At 44.9% G+C, this 23,586-nt stretch overlaps 1 protein-coding gene across 1 annotated transcript in view; it reads left to right on the forward strand.

Annotated features, from left to right (window-relative positions):
- CCDC30 (coiled-coil domain containing 30) overlaps positions 1–23,586 on the forward strand; it is a 161,038-nt gene that overhangs the window by 14,379 nt on the left and 123,073 nt on the right. Inside the window, exons 4-5 of the mRNA XM_075060183.1 lie at positions 16,078–16,268; positions 19,679–19,768. Of these exons, the coding sequence (XP_074916284.1) occupies positions 16,078–16,268; positions 19,679–19,768 (281 nt within the window). The remainder of the gene's footprint in view (positions 1–16,077; positions 16,269–19,678; positions 19,769–23,586) is intronic.

The following is a 23,586-nucleotide window of genomic DNA, read 5'->3' on the forward strand; positions in this document are numbered from 1 at the left end:
TGGAAACAGATGCAAAAGATGGGGATAGGTTATTGCCATATCTTTGCAATCTGTGAGATATCCCACACGTCCATAGGACTTTCTCCTTGTTTTTGTATGTGCAGTGACCACAAGGAGAGCTGGATCTCACAGTTAAGGATGGAAGGATCCCCGCTCTTGCAGAACTATTGTAATGCAGTGCATCCTTCGGATGATGGAACAACTGGTCATGCTGGGGCACTTGGCACTAGAGACTCTATCTAGATCCTGTCATAGTTATGGGGCAAACTGCTCCTCTGACCCCTCCACTTGTCACTGAATGCATCCCCTCTAGGTCTTGGGGTAATTCTACCCCATTTTCCCACTTGGTGGGTTGCATGGTCCCCCATGTATCAACCATGATCACCTCAGCAGGTCTGGCTTAGGCTCAGACCCTGCAGTTCTGTTCCCACCGGGGCTATGACGTTGATTTAAAGCAGGCTTCTTGGTTACAGGATACCAAAGTAACATTTATATAGAAAAAATGTTCTCTCTGAAATGCTCATCTTAAAAAGAATATACCAGCCTTGGATCTGGTGACCAGCAGATTCCCCCCAACACCAGAATCTCTAGAGAGGGACTGTTTTTGCCACCCCTTTTGGTCTACTTCAGTTCGCCTTGGCGTCTCTTGTGTTGCACAAAGCACCCACCACATTCCTGTGATTCATGGATTATGTGTTGGAGCAGCTGGACTCACAACCTACCCAAAAAGTGCAGATTCAGGAACCAAGAATAAAATACCTAAGCTACTAGGTTGGGAACGGATGCATTCAGCCCTCGAAGGACACAGTAGAGGCCCTGAAGAATTAGTTAGTTTCTACCACAAAGAAACAACTGTGGGCGCTTCCGGTGGTTAGCAGGATATTACAGACTATTTGTAGCCCAATTTGCTGTCCTAGCCACTCCATTAACTGAACTGATGAAGCAGTTATTTCCAAAACTAGTGAATGGGACTGATCTGCATGAAAGAGGCCTCAGTCATTTGAAAGACATTTTATGCTCCCAGCCTATAACATTACACTTCCCGATTCTGATCACTCATTTGTGTGACAACTAGGATTGGGGGCTGTTCTCTCACAAGAGTTTGAAGGGGAGCATTCTGTCCTATACCTAAGTCACAAGCTTTTTGCTTGGAAAAACTCCATATTCCACACCAAGGAATGTCTAGTAGTTTAACGGACAGTGGGTACGCTATATTACTACCTCATGGGTAGTCACCTTAGTCACTGGTCACGTGCCTTTATGGTGGTTCGAAGCTATGAAAGACAAACAGTGGAATCACTTGCTAGTACCTGGCCCTACAGCCCTTTGTCCTTCTAGCCTGGTACTAACCTGGGAAACCAAATCAGTTTTTTTTCCCCTGGGTAAAGTCTGGAGAGCAGGACCATGGGATTGCTCTGAGGAGAGTGTAAAAGGATGGTGGTGTGCAATTGTATACTGGCCCTTTAAAGTCAGAAGGGGAAGTTCTAGACAGGGCAGGCAGACTATCCCATTCCAGGAGTTCTGGGGCCGAGAGACCCAGGGAAGGATAATGACAGATGCTGAGAGAGAGGGTGTGGTCTTGGGGTGATGGTATCTGGGAAAACCCCAGGCTACTGTTTTGTTTAGGACCTGGGCCAGGAGCTTTGTAGTATGTGGGAGGGAGGGGGCAGAACTCCCTTCTCTCAGCCAATCAGGATGAGTTTTGGGAAGGAGGGAGAAAGAGACTGGTAGGAAGAGGATCTGCTAACCTCTCTCAGGCTTGGGAGGGGGAGAAGGAGGGCTGGTGTGACGATGTGGTTCTGGAGGGACCCAACTGAGAGTGCCAAATCAGGACCAATTGCTCAAACAGGGCAGTCACAGCCCTAGGCTGGCGTTTTTCCACCTCTAAGGCAAACCAAACCGGCCAGACAAAAATGACTTTGGTGTCACCCCTCTGGCTAACCTCAAGTCACACAAGCAATTTCCTTAGACACTCCAGTCTCCCAGTATACGCACCATCTACACATCGGATATGGTTATGAAACCAACACCCAGTAAGAGAAAGGTTCTCTCCGTCCAAAGGGACAAGCCCCAGGACCAAGGGTTAATAGATACACCTCAAGAAAATTCTTACCCACAAATCCGTTGTTGCAAATCCTTTAGATCTAAAATCTAAAGTTTATTCGATAAAGGGAAAAAGAAGAGTGCGAGCTTACGAATTGGTTAAATGGAATTACATTCTAACAGTATGGACAAGTTCTTGGTTCAGGCTTGTAGCAGTGATGAAGTAAACTTGCAGGTTTAATCAAGTCTCTGGAGACACATCCCTTCTGGGATGGGTCATCAGTCCTTTGTGCAGGTTTAGCTTGTAGCAAAGTCTCTCCAGGGTAGAACAGGACTGAAACAAGATGGAGATGAGAGCCTTCGCCTTCTCTAGACTTTTCAGGTGTAAGAACATTCCTTTGTTCCTTACTGTGGAAGTTACACGCAATGGAGTTTGCAAGTCACATGGGCCAGTTTCTGCCACCCCGCTGAGTCACAGGTGTATCCGCTCCTCTCAATGGGTCAGTTGTTTGTAGTTAATGGTCCTTAATTGGGCCATCAAGTAGGCTAAGCTGAGCTGACACCAACTGTTGGGGTGTTCCCAGAACTGACAGCACCAATTTAATACAGACCAGTACAAAGCCAATATTCATAATTCAACTACAAAATGATACAGACATACAGACAGCACAATCATAACCAGTAACCCGTAACCTGGTCTAGACACCTTATCTGACCCCCTTTACACAGAATTTGGTGCCACTACAGGACCTTGGTTGCAACCCGTGTTCTATATGGTCCCAGTTTATATCAATAACATCACAGCTGGTCTACGCTACGGGGAGGGCGGGAGGAGGATTGATCTATGTTATGCAACCTCAGCTACGTGAATAACGTAGCTGAAGTTGACGTACTTAGATCTACTTACTGTGGTGCCTTCACTGTGCTGTGTCGACGGGAGACGCTCTCCTGTTGAGTCCCCTTGCACTTCTCATTGAGGTGGAGTACCAGAGATCAGCGGTTAATTTATCGCATCTATACTAGACAAGATAAATCGACCCCTGCTGGATTAATCACTGCCCATTGATCTGGCTGGTAGTGTAGACGAGCCTTAAGACTAAGCTGCTTTGACTTTGCTTCCAAGCTGTGGAGGAGCACTGGGAAAATGGCACCTCCTCAGGGACTCCTGGTGAGATAAGAACATTTTGTTGTGATGAGTTATCCTCCGCCTCTCCAAGTTTTGTTTGTTTGAGAGGCCTTTGCAGCCAGTTTGAGCAGACCTGGGAGGAGGTAATTTACAGGCCATCTAGGAGAGGCTGGCTAGGGGTCACAGTGTGCAACAAGAAATTAGTTTTTATAAAACCAATAGGAAAGTTTCCATAATTTAAAAAATCCCAGTGAAAACAGTTGTTATTAAACAAGTAAATATTCCCCTGCAGGATTTGAAACCCAAACATTGTAGTACTAAGGACCTGATATACAGGAGGTCAGACTAGATCAGTGGTTTTCAACCTTTTTTCATTTGTGGACCCTTAAAAAATGTTGAATGGTAGTGCAGACCCCTTTGGAAATTCATCCTGTGGTCCACAGACCCCAACCATAGAAGTCTTAGACTGAAAACAGACTGAACAGAATTCAGCTATAAATGCTGCATGTACTCAGCATGGCATTTGATGCAACATGAGAAAGGGCGCTAAATTGTGGGTTCAGTGGGAATGACAACACTTCCAAGGTTTTGACCCGTGAGTGGAGATATTCACAGACTTTCATTGATCAGAAAAACGGAATGCCTTTTCTGAGACCTGAAACTTTATTTTTATAAGTTTCAGAGTGGTAGCCGTGTTAGTCGGTATCAGCAAAAAGAACGAAGAATACTTGTGGCACCTTAGAGACTAACAAACTTATTTGAGCATAAACTTTCGTGAGCTAAAACCCACTTCAAGAAACTCCCTGAAAAAGCACAAGAACAAATCTGCACAGACACACCCCTAGAGCCCCGACCAGGGATATTCTGTCTGCTACCCAAGATCCATAAACCTGGACATCCTGGACACACCATCATCTCAGGCATTGGCACCCTGACAGCAGGATTGTCTGGCTATGTAGACTCTCTCCTCAGGCCCTACGCTACCAATACTCCTAGCTATATTTCCCCCCCTACTGTTACTCACACCTTCTTGTCAACGATTGGAAATGGGCCATCCTTTTGTAATGATAATCAGGTTTTTTTTCTTCTGATAATAGCTCACCTAATAGCTCATCTTAATTAATTACCCTTGTTACAGTTGGTATGGCAACACCCATTTTTTCTTGTATTCTCTGTATATATATTTTTCTACTGTATCTTCCACTGCATGCATCCGATGAAGTGGACTGTAGCCCACAAAAGCTTATGCTCAGATAAATTTGTTAGTCTGTAAGGTCACGTCTATACGACGCGCCGTATCGGCGCGTTACAATCGATTGCTCGGGGATCGATATATCGCGTCTCATCTAGACGCGATATTATCGAACACAGAGCGCGCTTACATCGATTCCGGAACTCCACCAAAACCAACGGAGTTCCGGAATCGACATGGCGAGCCGCGCACATCGATCCCGCGCAGTGAAGACGGGTGAGTACATCGATTTTAGATAATCGATTTCAGCTACGCTATTCTCGTAGCTGAAATTGCGTATCTAAAATCGATTTTCGCGCTTCGTGTAGACCTGGCCTAAGGTGCCACAAGTACTCCTTGTTCTTTTATTTTTTTAGTCACTTTTTGCAGACCCCTTAGACCAGGGGTTCTCAAACTGGGGGTTGGGACCCCTCAGGGGGTCACAAGGTTATTACGTGGGGGGGTCGTGAGCTGTCAGCCTCCACTTTAAACCCCGCTTTGCCTACAGCATTTATAATGGTATTAAATATACAAAAAAGTGTTTTTAATTTATAAGGGGGTCACACTCAGAGGCTTGGTAGGTGAAAGGGGTCACCAGTACAAAAGTTTGAGAACTACTGCCATGGATATAGTTTGTGAACCCAGGGGTCCACGGACCACAGGTCGAAAACCACTGGACTACATGATCTAATGGTCCCTTCTGGCCTTAAACTTTGTCATTGCCATAATCCAATCTGAGCAAAATGTAAAAAGTGAATAAACAGCATAAATAGTAAGGAAATTGGACTTCTAGAATTCTCTCACTTTTTACTATTCTAAAGCTTTATTAGTGATATTCTCTAAATTAAAAAAAATACATAAAATCGACTCACCCTGCCCTCATTGAGTATCACCAGCAACAAAGATTGGAAGTATTTCTGCATTAGCGGGCAGAGAGAACTAAGGATGTGTGTTCTGCATTTACATTTGGAAGTTTGTAACTTTTGAGCACTTGTTTTCTGAACCTTGTACTAAATCAACTGCAGATTTATTTGCTTGGAATTTACCTTGTCTATATATTTGTTTCTGTGCCTTTTGATATTCACTGTAAGTTGTGTAGTACTTGAAAATCAAGGGCCAAGGCTTTCAAAATTGATTAGTGGTTTTGAAGGCCCAACCTGACACCTTGAAGGGCCTGATTTTCAAAGAGTGGGTGCTCAGCCCTCTCTGAAAATTGGGCCTTTTTAAGGTGTCTCTGGGCACCCAAAATGTCTCTTTTTAAAAGATCTTGGCCACTAAGTGTTTTAAATGACTAGTGACCTATGGCTGTGGGATTGCAACTCAATCTTGCTGAGAATTTTATCACTGAGTCGTCATTCCCTCCCCTGTCTTTTCTCCACTAGATGGCAGGCAAACAACAACAAAATGTCTGTTAGTCTATAAGGTGCCGCAGGACTCTTTGCTGCTTTTACAGATCCAGACTAACACGGCTACCCCTCTGATACTTGACAACATAAATCTCATAGATGATAACACATCTTTCTCTCTTCTCATTGTGACTTTGCTTCCATCATCTGAACCGATAACTTACTTTCTTTTTAAGATTTCCAAGTGTGTGAGTATTAGACTGTGAGAAGGAAGCTATTTTTGTAATTGACAGAGTGAGCCAAGCTTATATCAGTATGTTAATTTTGGGGCGGGCAGGCTTGCTGGTTTATGTGCAGAATTCCCAAGGGATCTGTGTGGGTTCCAGTTAAACTTCAATTTCACATAGTCCCTATATATATTTTTTGGGCGGAGAGTGTTATCAGCGACTTGAGCTGTGATGTCACTGTTATGCAAATAATTCTTATGTATGGAAACTATTATGCAATCTTAGCTAAAGCAGTTCCTAGGATATTTATTGATAACATGCACTCACTGTCTAAGCTGCATTTACATCAGTAAAACATAACTAAAATCAATATTGTCCACATACTGCCAGTAATCTAGACCAGTCCACAAAACAATGCCTGCTTGTTATAAGCACCATTCCCACCCCGTCCTTATAAACACTTCTCTACCACCTAGTTTCCTCCAGCAACAGCCAGAGCAAATGGATGATCCTGACTCCATTCTCTGGAGCCCCAACACGAGCTCCACTCTCCAGTACCCTCCACACAGAATGCCTGGCTCCCACAGACTCTAACCAGACCACCGATAGGTCAAGGATATTAAAACCTTCCAGACAGTAGTAGAGCCACTTCTGCACAACTTTCTCTCTCTCTCTTCTTCACCAAAATGGAAGGCCTGAGATAGGGCAATGGTTAGTGAGAAGAGACTGTTTCGCTTGTCTACGCTGTGCAGATGTTCCATCTAAGGCCATGTCTGTATGTACAGTGGAGCTGTAGTGCAGCAGCTGTACTGCTACAGCTGTGCCGCTGCAGCATGTCTGGTGAAGATGCTCTGTGCTGACTGGAGAAAGCTCCCCCATCAGCATAGAAAAACCACCTCCGCGAGCAACGTAAGTTGTGTTGGTGGGAGAAGCTCTCCTGTCGACATAGCACTGGGCTATTAAACACTTATGTCGCTCTGGGGTTGGAATGTTCACACCCGAGTGACATACAAGTTTTGCCAACATAGGCTGTAGTGTGGACATCACCTAAGAAGACAGCTTGGCCTTCACCTTAGCCGTGGCTTATACTGCAAAAAGTCTTTGCCACAACCAGCTAGACTAAGCAATGCTCCTCCTGAGAGGTGCAGGTGTGTTTGTTTGTCAGCTGTCCCCAAAGATGCTGTGAACATGGGGCTTGTGATGGCCAGTATTAAAATGATGACCACAATGGCCTGGTACATCAGCTGCGGTATTTTCCTGCAGAGAATTCTGAAACCAGAATACTCCTAGACAGTCTGAGAGCAGAGCAAGGCAATCAGTTCTGCTTTGAGAGGAATTGGGTAAGACCAGATCTGTGCACAAAGAGGACAAGGTCCAATCCCAGCCAATAAATATGATCCAGCGTACACCCACCTTTGTATACTGGGCCAATAATCACCTAGAGTGCACCACTAAGTAGATAAGTCTTGAGATCCTGAGTCAACTTGCAAGAATCAGAATAAGATGTTCTATCACCCAGGACAATGGTCCTACTTCATTGGTGGCCACAAAACAGCCATAAAGATCCTGCCTACCCTGCCCCGGGCATAGCCCTAGCATAGGGGTCCTCTTTGGCAGTCACAGAGCTAGCCGCAGTGTCTCCGCACCCCAACTCTGCAGAAGCCCCTGGTACCGGGGGTATTCTAGGGATGTATTGTGTCATTCCTGTACTCCTACACTCTGGTTATTCTCTAGCTGTCACAATGCCCAGAGGGAACATGGCAATCAGGGTGCAAGTGAGGGGAACACTGAGGACCTGTACTTTGTTACAAACAGTTGGGTCTTTGCTCACTGTATCACTGACCCTGTTGCTGCTGTGAGCATTAAGGTTTGGAAGTATAATGCGAGTGCCTGGTGGGCAAGTAAGGCAAAGTAGTGTGTCAGTGACAGTGTCCTACAAGATGGCCAGGTGGCATGGAATGTTTGATAGTTATGCCCTAACTTTGGATTTCTTTGGTTATTAAGGTTTTGGGTGAGTAGAATATTGTACAGAGCAAGCATGATGGTCCTCTAACAACATATTTACCAAGTGATGTCACTTACTGGTGAAAATGTAGGGTCTATGTGTTATAGCAGAAACTTGGACTCCTGTGTGAAGAAGAGAGCTACATAGAGAAGAAAACAGTTTTTGCAAGAAAATCCCAATAAATGAAAAATGGCTGGACTAGAGTGAGGCAGGTACAAAAATCAATCAAAAGTTCTCTAGTGATAGAGTAAAACACAGTGATTTAGTTAGTGGTCTATTAAACTGCCCTTATAACCACAGGAATACAGCTATGGTATTGCTTGTGTTATCCTAAGGATCCAGCTACTGCTGACTTTATGCTCCATTATTGGTCCTAGGGGGCACCTCATTTAGTGCCTCTCTCTGCAGTGAACAGTTTCCTGTCCTTGAGGCAGGTTGCAATCCATTTCAACAGCTCTCTTCTAATAGGCTTAGTATTTTTGTAGGGTAGATTGATGGCTTATGTGCTGAGGTACCAACAGCTTTTATGACAGACAACTATAGCATCGTGTTTCCACTGCTCTCACTAGGAGCACAGCTCAGTTTGTCTAAAAAGTGAAACATGAGAAGATATAACAGAATCTAGCCTAAGATTCTGCCTGCGCATAACCAGTTCAACAATTTAACCATGCAAGTTGTGTAGCACCCCTCCTAGTCTGGGCTCAGTTATACTGGAACCACAGTGCTTATACCGGCATAGCTTATTGCCGTTTGGGGAGGGAAATAGATTACACTTGTAGATGGCGCCCTTGTACCAGTACAATTCGTCCATACTAGGGCTTATACCTGTATAACTAGATCAGTAAAAACTCACGCTCCTAACCAAAGTAGCTGTGTGTCTGGGTGGATTATTTTGTTACGAGTCAGATTTCCTGGTTTCCCCAGGGGCAAATTGATTCTGAATTCCTGCTTTGCTCTACCTTGCTAATATTTAACTTGTCGTTCTTTCTCTAACAGTTGATGGGCTCGGAGAGGCCTCCCCTCAGGAGCAGAAGTTTCCTTTGTCCCTCAAGTTTTTTGTCAAGATTCCCCTTGCAGGCTTCTAGAAAGCCTGCCCCAGCCACCTGCCTAGGCAGATCATTCCTTTGCCTAATTGCCCTTCCTCTTGGGAGGAGGAGGGGTAATGCATTTCAAATGTATGCATGTAGTATTTCAATTGATTACACCTTGTTTCACTATCTCAGATCCCGTACAAAATAGCTGTTGCTTTATATTTTTACTTTAGAAATGCACAGAACAGTAACTGCACAACGCCAACCACACTGCTGATTACTGTTACAGTACGTCTATTGTTGTTGCAGTAGGTGCAGTACAAAGGTAAAGAAAACATAGTGCCTGCCCCAAAGAATTTAAAATCTAAAAATAGTAACTAGGCACCAGTATTTGACCTAAAAAGTATATTGATCCTATAAAAGAGGAGCAGCTGTTTCTCCATCCCAGGCTTTGAGGCTGCTATCTATAAGTAGTTGGATCTGGGCTACTCCAGATCATATTGCTGAGGCTATTCTGCAGCTGGGCTATTAGGGGAATGCCTGTCTGATATACAAATACCGTAGGAACATAGGAACAGCCAGACTGGTTCTGGCCACTGGTCCCTCTAATCCAGTATCTTGTCTGAGACGGTGACTAGCACCAGCTGCTTCAGAGGGAGGTGAGAAAGAACCCCCATAATGGATGGGATTCAGCAGGAGTGAGGAGAGATTGCGCACCAAAAAGGGAGATTATGTAGGAGTGCAATGAAAGGGGAGATCATGTTGGTGTCTGGAGGCTGTGTGCGAGGACTAAGGAAAGGGAAGTAGTGACTGGGGGGATGGATGGGAGGGTGAGGAGGGAAGTAGAGACCTTGAGACAGGGGCAGCTCTAGGCATTTTGCCGCCCGAAGCATGGTAAGCAGGCTGCCTTCGGCGGCTTGCCTGCGGGAGGTCCCCGGTCCCGCGAATTCGGCAGCAGCCTGCAGGAGGTTCGCCGAAGCCACAGGACCAGCGGACCCTCCGCAGGCATGCTGCTAAAGGCAGCCTGCCTGCCGCCCTCGCGGCGACCAGCAGAGCACGCCCTGCGGCTTGCCGCCCCAAGCATGCGCTTGGCGTGCTGGTGCCTGGAGCCACCCCTGCCTTGGAGGATGGAAGAGCCAGAGAAGAGAAAAGGAAAGTGAGAGGCACAGAGACCCCAACACCTCATTATTTCTGCACATTCCCCCTCTCAGTAGCATTTCTCATCCATAAGATCAAGTGGCCTCTCTGTTTTCAGGCAGACTTGCCATGCTCTATTTGTCTACCCAGCTGAGTGGCCATCTCCACTCTCTGTGAGCTACCCCATAGTATTCCAAGGTGCTGGCTGTGGCAGTCTCAGGGTCGTTCCTTTTGGAATGTGGATTCATCCCCCTTTTCCTTGACAAACAAGCTTGGTTTCAGAAGCTTTCTTGAACTGGGGAGCTCTGTCTACACTAGCTTTTGGTCTGAAAACTGCCCCCCCCATATTAAAACTAGAGTAGCTCTGGCAGTGATAGCAACCGTGGGAGCCCTAGTGTGGCCAAGATGCTGGCAAGCAGGGTTAGATAATACAGTGCTAAAAACACTGGGGGTCACCCAGAGCACCCCCATTATTGTCCCAAACAGCAGACCTGTACCTGAGTCAGTGCCAGTGCAAAATATTTCAGCTGAAAGCCTGACATATACACAGCTCCATGCCTTGGCTCCCACTAAAGCTTAGCTATAGATCTTCTTTTGCTCAACCTGGAATTAGCACAGAGAGACAGAAGTGTGAAGGTCTCATAGGGGATTAATACGTCCTTTCCTGGCTGAAATGTCACTGTCTCTTTTGGTCCTAAATTTAAAGGTACATCCCTCCCCCATATTTTCCATTAATTCCCTCTGAATAATCATTTCTATTCTAGGTCAAATATGAATTCTTTGAAGATGAAGCTCAATCTAGCAGTTGGGTGTATGTGCTTTCTGGGTGGGGTGAGTGTTCATGTGATCATCCTGATTACAGAAACTGCTACTGGATGAGGAAGAGTTTATAATTTCTTGGGACTCTTTAGCATTAGCATTGTCGTATTTCTTAGCTGTGCATCTGGAACATGCAGCCAGCTGTATTTTAAACAGAAAACTAAATAAAAAAAGCATTTTGCTGCACTTTGTACAGGAAAACGGCAAGGCAGCCACATGTGACCTTAATATATTAATTGTACAAGCTGCAGTTTAAAATCAAGGGAGGAGACAAACAGGAAACCAACCGCAGGGTGTTTTCCATCCATGGGCTAGATAGAGCAGGCAGCAGAATGTTGAGTGGAAACATGCAATTGATTTGGCCTTCAGGCTTAGGTTGAGATTGTTATACTGGATTGTATCCAGCCTGAGTTTATGGAGCTCTTTGGCAAATGCCACTTACCAACAGAAAAGTAACCAAACAAAATAGGAGGGTGCTTTAGCTTTTCCTGTTCCTTTCTAGGATGCCCTTGCTAAGACTTGCCTTTGAGAATTGTCTACCTCCCTGGGGTGGGACAAGGACCATTTAAAGAGATGTTACCAGAGGAGCTGCATATATGACCCATTGCAGATCTAAAGGCTTAGTATGACAGTATGTAAGAGCCACAGCCACCCTCAATTCCTGTCCTACTGCCATGCTCTGAGTGTCTCACTTGTTTTCTGTCCTGAACTGGAAATTGGAAGCAAATTTTGAAACGAGGATGAATAACAACTGGAACACAAACAGTCAATTCTCTATCATATGGAGTCTTTAAACCTGGATGTTGGTGTTTGTTTTTAAAGATCTGTGCCAGCCCACCCATACATTACTGGGTTCAGTGCAAGAATCCCTGGGTGGAATTCTCTGGCCTGTGCTAGCAGATGGTGAGACTAGATCATAGCAGTCTTGCCAGGTATGATTTTTTTTCCCCCTCTGCTGCAAACTTCCAAAGCAAACTGCCCTTCTTGGGGATTTCTTTCAATGGATTTTGGTTTTGATGCCACACCTAGGCACAATGTAAAATAGAACTCAAAACAAACAGTACACCTTTGCTTCTGTTTCTAGAGAGACTAATCTATTTCAAGAGTGAAGCTGAGTGCAGGCGGAGGTGAGCAGGTGAAACTTGTGGTCTGATTGCACTCTGACTGGGTGGTCATAGGGGCACTGATGGAATTGCTTCACTCCAAATACCACAATCAGAAGCTCCTTTTCCATTTGGGCATTTCCCCTGTTCAATCTCTGAAGGTCTCTGCTGAGATAACTGACCAGCTGCTCCTGCAAAAGAAATAAAACCAACCCTTTCTCTGATGCATCCCATTGGAGAGTCAGTGGCTCTCCTGGTTGATAGTACTTCACAACAGGGGCATCTGTTATAATTTGTTTCAGTATGTCAAATGTTTCCTGTTGGGAACCTGCCCAGTCCCACTTAAGATCCTGCTTTGTGAGTCCATGTATGGGTTCTGCCACTGCAGCCAGGTGTGGACAGAAAACTTATCATTCCTATGAAGAGCTGTATCCCTTTCAATCCACTGGAGCTGGCATGACTCTGACTGTCTTGATCTTGTTGTGATCTGCATTCAGTACCTCTGCTGTGAGCAAAGTCCAATGTATGTCACCACATGCTGTTTGAGTTTTATGGTCTTGTCCCTGCATTGCAGTAGAGAAACTTCTAGCTTTCTGTCATGGTCTTTTTCAGCTTCTTTATCATTATTCCCTTTACCTAGAGTGAGGATATCATCTGCAATTATTTTTACCCCAAGCAGCCCTTTTAGCGCTTGGGTGAGATAATCTAGTCTGACCTCCTGTACAACACAGGCCATAAAACTTCTCCAAAATTATTCCTAGGGCAGCTTTTAGAACAACATGCAATCTTGATTTTAAAATTGTCAGTGATGCAGAATCCACCACAATCATTGGTAAATTGTTCCAATGGTTAATTACTCTCACCATTAAAAATGTACACCTTATTTCCCATCTGAATTTGTGTAGCTTCAAATTCTAGCCACTGGATTATGTTATACCTTTCCCTGCTAGACTGAAGAGCCCATTATTAAATATTTACAGACTTTAGTAAAGTCAGCTCTTAACCTTCTCTTTGTTAAGCTAAATAGATAGACCCAAAGAGCCTGATCACTATAAAACATATTTTCTAATCCATAAGTCATTCTCATGGCTCTTCTCTGCACCCTCTCCAATTTATCAAATCCTTGTTGAATTGTGGGCACCAGAACTGGACACAATATTGCAGCAGTGGTCACACCAGTGCCTAGTACAGAGATAAAATAACCCCTCTACTTGTACTTGAGATCCCCTGTTTAAGTATCTGTGAGAGAGTTCACTTACCATTAGGAATGCCTCCTTGTGGCTGCATCTGGGGATTAGCTCCGCTCAGGTCTGATGAGGGATGGAGGGAGGGATAGCTCAGTGGTTTGAGCATTGGCCTGCTAAACCCAGGGTTGTGAGTTCAATACTTGAGGTGGCCATTTAGGGAACTGGGGTAAAAATCTCTCTGGGGCTTGGTCCTGCTTTGAGCAGGGGGTGGGACTAGAAGACCTCCTTAGGTCCCTTCCAACCCTGATATTCTATGACTCCTCTCTCTCCTGGACTTGGGGTGCTCATCATGACTCAGCCCTCTGGCCAGGTCACTGTTGTCATCCTCTTCCAGGGTAACAAAGTCTCTCTGGACCAGCTATCTGGCTGGCATCTCTAGTGCTCCTGTGCCACTTCCCAGTGGCTAGTAGGGGAACCCAGGCCCATCCTCTACACTGGTTGCCCATCCCAGGGACCCTAGAACAAGCAGCCAAGGTCTGCACAGTCTTAATACTTGTTGCTGTTTCCCTGGACTTCTTCCTACCTACTCAGGTGTCCTTTGCTCACAACTCCTGTGGGGTTGAACCGCAGGGCTTATTCTCCCCCCTGGGATTTCTCCTCCTCTTCTCAATGCACTCTTTCTCTGAAGCCTCCTTCTACAGCAAACTTCCTGACTTTTTAATCCCAGCCTACTCTGGCCGAGCAAAGCTCTTTGTTCAAATATGCCCAACTCTCCCTCCAGGTGCAGCCAGGTACCCTAATTGGCCCATCAGGCCCACATTAGCTCCTGCAGGGTCTGTGTGGGATACAACTCCCATCACAGCGTCCTAGGAGGGCATTAGCTCTTTTGTTCACAGTGTCACATTGGGAACTCATGTTCAGCTGATTGTCCACCATGACTCTCAAAACTTTTTCAGTCACTGCTTCTAGAATAGAGTCTCCCATAGTGTAAGTATGGCCTACATTCTTTGTTAAGAGATGTATAGGCTTACATTTAGCCATATTAAAACACATATCATTTGCTTGTGTCCAGTTTACCAAGCAGCATGGATTGTTCTTTATTATTTACCCCTCCCCCAATTTTTGTGTCATCTGCACACTTTCTTCCTGGAACATCTCTAGTCCATTGGCATGTGCAGCCATCTTGGAGTGACCAGTTGGCATTGCATAGGTTGTCAGGATGCCAAAACCCGTTCCTCACATCACAGACTAGCAGTTCTGGTATTGGCAAGTTCTGGCAGGTTGTCATCAATTGTCGCCAGGGAAGAGTGGTATCTTTTCAGAGCCCATGTTGCAGGGCAAGAGCGCCTTCTTGGGATGGGGAGGGTAATGATGGCCCCATGGCTGAGTTTATACAACCATCCCTTGTCTGTTTATAGCTTGGCCTAGAAGTCAGAGCCAATAGGGCTGCCCTGTTCAGCAGGGCTGTGTGGCCTGGCAGTCAGCCGGGGGAGTGGGCCGCCACTTGGGGGAGCGGGGGCAGCAGTGGCAGCTGAGTAGGAGGCCCCGGGCCCTCCCAGCTCCACCAGGTCCCAGTTCAGGGCCCTGTCAGTGGCAAGTATGCCCACCACTGGGTCAGCGGGGAATCTGCCTGAAACACACTGATCCCACATGGCACAATAACTAGCCCCCCTGAGCTACTTCCTACTCTGTTGCCCCGAGGTCTCTGGACGCTCGGTCAGTGCAGCTCCCAGCAGCTCTGACACTTCTTGGACGTCCTCCGGAGGGACCCTCAGTGTCCTTGGCTTCTGTCGTCTGGGGCTTCCGCAGTTCCCAGGCTGGAGCTTGCATCCTCCCTCTTCAGCAGTCCACCCTGAATGAACCAAGCTGCTCCCTTTTATATCTAATTAATCTTAAAAGTGTTCAGGCAGGTCCCCACTTTTTGTACTCTAAAGTTCAAAGTGGAGGAAGAAAGCTTGACAGCTGTGCTTACTAATCTGTGGTGGGGGTGGTGGATAAGAGCAGAGGGAGAAGGGGACAGGGCTTGGAGCTGCTGGATAGGGCAGAGCGGGAGGGAGACAGAAGGAAGACAGGGAGGGGCTAGGAGTCCAGGGCTAGAAGGGTCCATAACCATTAGAGAACCTGGAAATGGGCCCAGGAATCCTCATCACTACATTCCTCTGTGGTCAACGAATAGCTGTGAAACCCACTGAGTGTAAAACATCCCTCTCTAGTGACTGGTCCACATAGAGGACAATAGCCTGACTTCTTCGACTTTTTATTAGTTGGAGCGGTAAAGGTCTATGCTGTGGATCTAACATGCTGCTGAACCCTGATCAGGACCCAAGATGGGGATCAATATGGTTCCATATGATGGATTTTTGATTTTGGTTTTGGGTTTTTTTAAGTTTGTCTTGCTCCCAACAGAAGTTGGTCCAATGAAAGTTATCACCTCAACCATCTTGTCTCTCTACATTCAAAGAGCGCTATTAAGGTTGCAAAATCAAGCTCTCAAGTGTTAGGATAAACCAGAATTAAAGTTTTCCTTGCAACCTTAATTTTTCTTATTGATTACATGATCGCATACTATTTTTTCCATAGGACCCCTGTCTCATTCAGTGCACTTGAAAACAATGGCAACAAAGTACTTTTGAAAAGCTAACCACACTTGTCGGTGCTGAATATTCTCAACTCCGCATGTCAGCAGGGTGGGGGTTTTAAAGGATGTTAATCGCTCGCTGGCACTCATTGGCAGTCATAGGCAGTGGGTGTCAGGCGGTTTTGAAAATCCAACCCCTAGCCATACACTAATGATTGCTCATTGCTTTCTCTGTTTCTTTTAGAAGCCCAGCTGAAGGAGGTGGAGGAAATGCTGGAACAGGAAGGCTTGTCTGAGATAGCTCACAGCAGTCCCAGCGAACAAATTGCTTATTTACTAGTAGAAAGAACTACGCTGCTGGAGAAACTAGAGATTGCAGATCAAAAGCAGGATTCGCATAGCTGCATAGACGGACTGTGTGCAGCACAACTTCAGGTATCAAACTCCTCAGTGGTGATTAGCCCCTCCAAAGGAACAATTAAGGCTATTCTCAGGGTGGTTTTTTTTTTTTTTTAAAATTAAAAACATTTTTATCATTTAAAGAACCCTCTGGTTTCTTAAGGCTGAAGTCTATATCCATACTAATTTTTACCTATACATGTTTGCACTTGATTTGCTCTAGAGGTCTGGAATTGACTAATTAACAGCATTATTTTTTTTATAAAAGGAGCGAATGCTGAAGGCTTTGTCATGAAAAAGAAAACCTATAAGGCCCAGTTGGGAAGTCTTGCTCATGTAGTATTGGCTTCCCACTGACCTTGGTATTTCTGATGACTCCATGTGCAGGATTTCATGAGTCATGCCTCCCTCAGAATTGTGAGATTAACTTAAAAATCATGAGACTTTAAAAAGAATATAGTGTGTTCTTTCTAGCTTTTGAGGAATTCTTCACAACCACGAAGGATAGAAACTTTAAAAAAAAAAACCACCACAAAAGCTAAGAGTCTCTCAATCACATGACTGTAGGACCTGGGGCTTTAAGTAAAACACTATGTATCATGAGGCTTCTAATATAACTAGGAGATCTGATACACCTGTGCATAAATGAGGACTGAGTAAGGACTTCTGGACTGGATCCATAAAGGTCTTGGAATGGCAAGACTAAGGCTCTGTGACAGAGCTCATTTCAAAAGTCCTTCAAAGAAACAGGAGAAGGTTTAGAAGAAAAAACTCTCTCCTGGAAAAGTTGCCTGGCTATGTATTTTAGCCCCACAGGCCCTCATTTTAGGCTGCTTATTCCAAAGCATGGTTCATAACAAGACCAGCATAACAAAGAGTATTGTTAGTTTGATGTACCATTTCAGCTATAATAGCCATTTCTAAGAGACTTGCTACAAGAGTGCTCTGTCTCTATGTACACGTAAATAGTTAGTGAGCAGAAAAGATGCCGGTACATGGTGCTCAAGAATACGTAGCATGGTTCCTGGGTTTTGTAGGACCAATAAAACTTCTTATTGTATGCTGCAAAAGGTTCCCTCTGAGCAGCTCCTTACAAGGCTGGCCTCATATGTGCTTCTGGAAACCGGGTGCCCCAGTCCTGTCCTTTGCCTTTGAGCTCTGGAGGTAACTTGTCTTGGTCCCAGCTTCCCACTGTCAAGGAAGATATTGCCTGCTGCTGTTAGGGAACTTGTGACATGAAATAACCATAACTATGAGAGCCCCCTTCTGAGTCCTGAGTGTTCTGTCCCAGGCTGTGTTTTCAATAAATATGCTATTATTAAATTTTACCATAATCCTGTCATATTTTCAGTCTATAAATAGTAAAATGTAAAAGCGACAAAAATACACCTAATGCATATGCAATCCAAAATAGTCATTAAACAATTTCGTAAATACGACCTCAATCCTGAAAAGACTTACGCCCATTCATGTAATGGAATATTCAAAAAAACTCAGCATTAGGCTTGAGAAAACCCCATCCCTAAGTCTTTTCATGGTTAGAGCCTAAATCTTCAAGTCACAAAAGGCTCTGGTACCCAAGTAAAAACATCCAACACCCACGTCCCATATGTTATAAATAAATAGTCATTCATATTTTCAGATAAATACCAACTTGAGTTCACACTTAACACATCCAGATTATGGCTGATGTTTAGACACATAAGTCTATTCCGTTAACATTGCGGGGGAAGCTTCATTTATACAAAAGTTCTTGGTCATGAACCATTGCACTATCAGGGCTCTGCCAGCTGATGCTAGTCACTTATCTGATACAAATAATCACTACAAACAAATCAATTATTCCCAATTAAAAATTCAGTTTGAAGCCCCAAGGTATTTTAAAAAGAGCCAACAGAGCTATAATAACCTTCTAATAAAATACTGAGTTTAATTACCACTTGTTTTTGGTCAATTACCAGGTATAATCAGATAATTTCTGCAAATAGGGCAGCACTAACTGAGGAGTCAGCACCAAATAAGCGAGTTAATCAAAGGGAGGAAGAATGGAGAGAAAAGAGTGTTAGAAAAGGATTTTTTACACATATCTATGCAAAGTTTCCCATGCATCACTCAGGCAACAGCATTGTTGGTGTGCCCCAGGTGAGCAAAGGACAAGGGATCCTAGATCACAGAAGATAGTCACTAATCAATTATTTGACCAAATAAAACAATCTCTTGTGAAAAAGATCTGAAGTAGCTAATGGCTAATACTCCCACCAAGGAAATACAACATATACAATCCTCACTGACTCTGGTTAGTGAAGGACCATACTTGAGTTTAGTCTGATACATTAATGAACTCTCCCTGTCTAACTCTAGTACAGACTTTCACACTTCTCCTCCATTATAATTATATAGGATGCCTGATAGGAATCTCTTAACTCTGGACAACTGAGTATGACACACTTCTGATTATTAATATTTTGGGTTGAAAACTATTAATATATAAATATTTTAATCTATACTTCTCCCATGGGGAGAGGTGGTAATTTTGTTGTAAATTTTGTGCAGCCAAAAAAATTAACAGTATGAATACAACTATTGATTTCAAAGGTCATGACAGTAGGATGAAGACTGTTCATTTCGGCTGCAGGATATTCAAAGTTGTCAAGATCTGATTTCCATGTTAAAAATATATCATCAGTATAATAAAATCACGGAAATATAGTCCAGAAAAAATTGTGTTTAAAAGGGATTAAGGCTGGGTAACTGAAACATTCTCCCTCACAATGCAAACTTTTAAAAGCAAGGAAATGTCAAGTTCTGGGACACCTTTTAATGGTACCCTGACCACACACAGCATGTTTCCATGGACAGACTCTGAAGTCTCACCAGGAACATCCTTTTCAGGCTCCAGGTGATAAGGAAACACACTACACACAAGCACATTCACCTCCCTCACAATAAAATGCAAAATCTTAATTACAACCTTTGCAGTGTTGATATATGTGCACAGGTTAAGTGTGCTGCGTGGTTTGTGTTTCTGGAGGAAGTATGAGGTTGTAATTAAGATTCTGAGTGGTGCAGACTGGCTGGAACATGGGAAGTTATCCACCTTTATTCAAACAGAGTCAGTCAAGTATATTCAATATCAGTATATTTCTTTGTGCAGAGCTGAGCCCATAGGATGTAAAAGAAAGAGGCCCATGACATCACAAGGTTAAAAAAGGCAAAGAACCTGCAGAGTTCCCAATAAGCAGCAGAGTGCAACAGGCAAGTGGGGGCTCTTCAAAGCAATTTAGAATCTATCTGGATTAAAGGCACTTTTGAAATATAAGACATGATTACAACCCATGGTTAATTAAGATACGTTAACATTTAAATGGTGGCAGATCAATATCCAGTGAAGATTAGCAGCAAGCCTATTTATAGTGTTGGCTTACTAATATGTCTTTTCATGCAAGGATAAGTTTGATCGTATCCACCAGACGTTAGAAGATGAACTTCAGCAACAAGGCGAATCCATGCAGCATACTAAAGAGACAATGAATAAGGTAAAACATTTATCCAACCTTTTGCTTCTAATACAGTACAGGGCTGCCCAGAGGTGGGGGCAAGTAGGGCAATTTGCCCTGGGCCCCACAGGGGCCTCCACGAGAGTTTTTCGGGGTCCCTAGAGCAGGGTCCTTCACTCACTCTGGGGGCCCCGGAAAACTCCCCCGCCACCGAATTACCGCCGAAGCTGCCCCCCCCCGCTGCCGCCGCCAAAGACCCAGGGCCCCCTGAATCCTCTGGGCAGCCCTGATACAGTATGTAACTGTGATTCCACACAGAAGTACTTTGGGAAGTAAAGCAGATGAGAGCATTTATAAGTAGGGACCTACCAAATTCACAGTCATGAAAAATGCATCACAGACAGTGAAATCCGGTCTCTCACTGTGAAATCTGGTCTTTTGTGTGCTTTTATCCTATACTACACAGATTTCACTGGGGAAACCATTTGTTTCTCGCATTGGGGGTCCTGACTCAAAAGGGAGTTGCAGGGGAGTCACAAGGTTATTTTAGGGGGTTTGCGGTGTTGCACTGACTTCAGAGCTGGGTGGCTGGAGAGTGGCGGTTGCTGACTGAGGGCCCAGCTCTGCCAGCTGCAGTGCAGAAGTAAGGGTAGCAGTACCGCAACCCCCCCTACCTTGTGACCCCACCCAACTCCTTTTTGAGTCAGGACCCTCTACAGTTACAACACTGTGAAATTTAAGATTTAAATAGCTGAAATCATGAAATTTATGGTTTTTAAAATCTTGTGACTGTGAAATTGACCAAAATGGATCATGAATTTGGTAGAGCCCTAGTTATGAATTAAAATCACTTTCTGCAGAAATCTGACTAGTGGAAAAGGTACTTGGCCCCTGAATAAAAAACATCCACAGTCCAGGACCCGGTGCAGACTGTAACAGGAGGAGGTCAGTATTAGCTGGTAGACTCAGTGCTCCTGGAGCTAGCCTAGCTGAGCAACTGCCTTAGAAGGAAGAGGCAGGCTCCAGCTAAAGACACGTGGAAAAGACAAGGGAAAAGTGAAGAAACGTGTTGGTGGAAGGGAGATCTGGGAGGAGAGAGAGAAAAGACATGGAGGAGCAGTGGGAGGAAAGATAAGACAAGGCAGGGGAAGAGAGATGGGCAGAAAGCAAGAAGGGAAAGAAACTCAGGGTATGTCTACACTATGAAATTATGTCGATTTTATAGAAGTTGATTTTTTAGAAATCGATTTTATACAGTCGATTACATATGTCCCCACTAAGCGCTTTAAGTCAGCAGAGTGCATCCACAGTACAGAGGCTAGTGTCGACTTCCAGAGCGTTGCACAGTGGGTAGCTATCCAACAGTTCCTGCAGTCTCCGCCACCCATTGGAATTCTGGGTTGAGCTCCCAGTGCTTGTTGGGGCAAAAACATTGTTGCAGGTGGTTCTGGGTACATGTCGTCAAGCCTCCCTTCCTCCATGAAAGCAATGGCAAAAAATGGTTTCTTGCCTTTTTTCCTGGGTTACCCGGGTAGACAACATATGACAGCAAGCATGGAGCCCGCTCAGCTCACTGTCACCGTACGTCTCCTGGGTGCTGCTGATAGACGCGATACTACATTGCTACACAGCAGCAGCAGCAGCTTCTTGTCTTTGCAAGTTAGTAAAGATTGTTAGCAGTGGTACTGCACCGTCTGCCGCCATCTCCTGGTTGCTCCTGGCCAACCTCGGTGAGGTCGGTCAGGGGCACCTAGACAAAAATGGAATGATTTCTGGTCATTCTTTTCTTTAAGTTTCGTCTAAAGGAGATTCAGTCCTGCCTGGAATATCATGCCAACTGGAGGCTTCTGCCTCAAGCTGTTCTCCCAGCAGGCCCCACCTACTCCAGCCTCCCCTTGCTCCCATGGCTCATGAAGCCTGGACAGTAGTAAGGAGCAGTTCAACTATAGGTTGAACAAGTGCAGAATGGTGGTAGAATGTGCCTTTGGACATTTAAAATCTTGCTGGCGCAGTTTGCTGATATAGGCTGTTTGCGATTAGATTAGAAGAGCACAGCAAGGCATGCTGTGCGTCACAGAGGCTTTGAAAACCAATTTCATGACTGTCCAGGCTTCAGTGTGACAGTTGTGTGTGTTTCTCCTTGATGCAAACCCGCCCCCTTTGTTGATTTTAATTCCCTGTAAGCCAACCTTGTAAGCCATGTCGTGAGTCACCCCTCCCTCCGTGAGAGCAATGGCAGAGAATCATTTTGCGCCTTTTTTGTGCAGAAGACATACCACCACAAGCAGGGAGCCCGCTCAGATCACCTCGGCAGTTATGAGCATTGTAAACACCACGCGCATTATCCTGCAGTATATGCAGCACCAGAAACTTCAAAAGCAGGGGAGGAGGCAACGGCAGCATAGTGACGAGAGTGATGAGGACATGGACACAGAGTTGTCTCAAAGCACGGGCTCTGGCAATATGGACATTATAGTGCTAATGGGGCAGGTTCATGCCGTGGAACACCGATTCTGGGCCCAGGAAACAAGCACAGACTGGTGGGACCGCATAGTGTTGCAGGTTTGGGATGATTCCTAGTGGCTGTGAAACGTTTGCATGCATAAGGGCACTTTCATGGAACTTTGTGACTTGCTTTCCCCCGCCCTGGAGCGGAAGAATTCCAAGATAAGAATGTTAGGGTTCCTTTCCCACTCTGAACTCTGGGATACAGGTGTGGGGACCTACATGAAAGTCCCCTAAGCTTATTTCTACCAGTTTAGGTAAAAATTTCCCCAAGGCACAATTCTTTTTGTCCTTGGAACGGTACGCTGTCACCACCAAGTGATTAATAAAGAATCAGGGAACGGACCACTTGGAGTTCCTGTTCCCCCAGAATATCTCCCCAAGCCTTTACACCCCCTTTCCTGGGGAGGCTTGAGAATTATATCCTAACCAATTGGTTACAAAGTGATTACAGACCCAAACTCCTGGGTCTTAGGACAATGAAAAAATCAGTCAGGTTCTTAAAAGAAGGATTTGATTTAAAAACAAAAGGTAAAAATCACCTCTGTTAAATCAGGATGGAAAACAACTCTACAGGGTAACAAAAGATTCAAAAAACACACCAGAACTTCCTCTAGGCTTAGTTTCAAAGTTACAAAGATAGGAATAAGCAAAGAGAAATTCACAAGCAAAAAAACCAAAAGATAATCTAACACGTCTTGCCTGACTTTTACTCACTTTTTTTGTAATATCAGAGACTTGTACAGGATGGTTTATAGGAGAAGTTTTCCTAACCTGATGCTTCTCTGCCTTCCCAGACAACGCACAAACAAAACCTTCCCCCCACCCCCAAATGAAATATCTTCTTTCCCCATTGGTCTTTTTGGTTAGGGGCCAACCAGGTTATTTGAACTTCATAACCCGTTACAGGTAAGGAGGAATTCTAGGCTACCCTTAGCTGTATGGTTATGACAGAGAGCAGCCCTCACAGTTCAGAAGCGAGTGGTGATAGCTCTCTGGAAGCTTGCAACACCAGACAGCTACCGGTCAGTCGGGAATCAATTTGGAGTGGGAAAATCTACTGTGGGGGCTGCTGTGATCCAAGTAGCCAACGCGATCACTGAGCTGCTGCTGTCAAGGGTAGTAACTCTGGGAAATGTGCAGGTCATTGTGGTTGGCTTTGCTGCAATGGGATTCCCTGACTGTGGTGGGGCGATAGACGGAACACATATCCCTATCTTGGGACTGGACCACCAAGGTAGCCAGTACATAAACCGCAAAGGGTACTTTTCAGTGGTGCTGCAAGCACAGGTGGATCACAAGGGACGTTTCACCAGCATCAACGTGGGATGGCCGGGAAGGGTACATAACGC

This window comes from Chelonoidis abingdonii, chromosome 23, assembly GCF_003597395.2.
Source record: "Chelonoidis abingdonii isolate Lonesome George chromosome 23, CheloAbing_2.0, whole genome shotgun sequence".
Taxonomy (NCBI): Eukaryota; Metazoa; Chordata; order Testudines; family Testudinidae; genus Chelonoidis; species Chelonoidis abingdonii.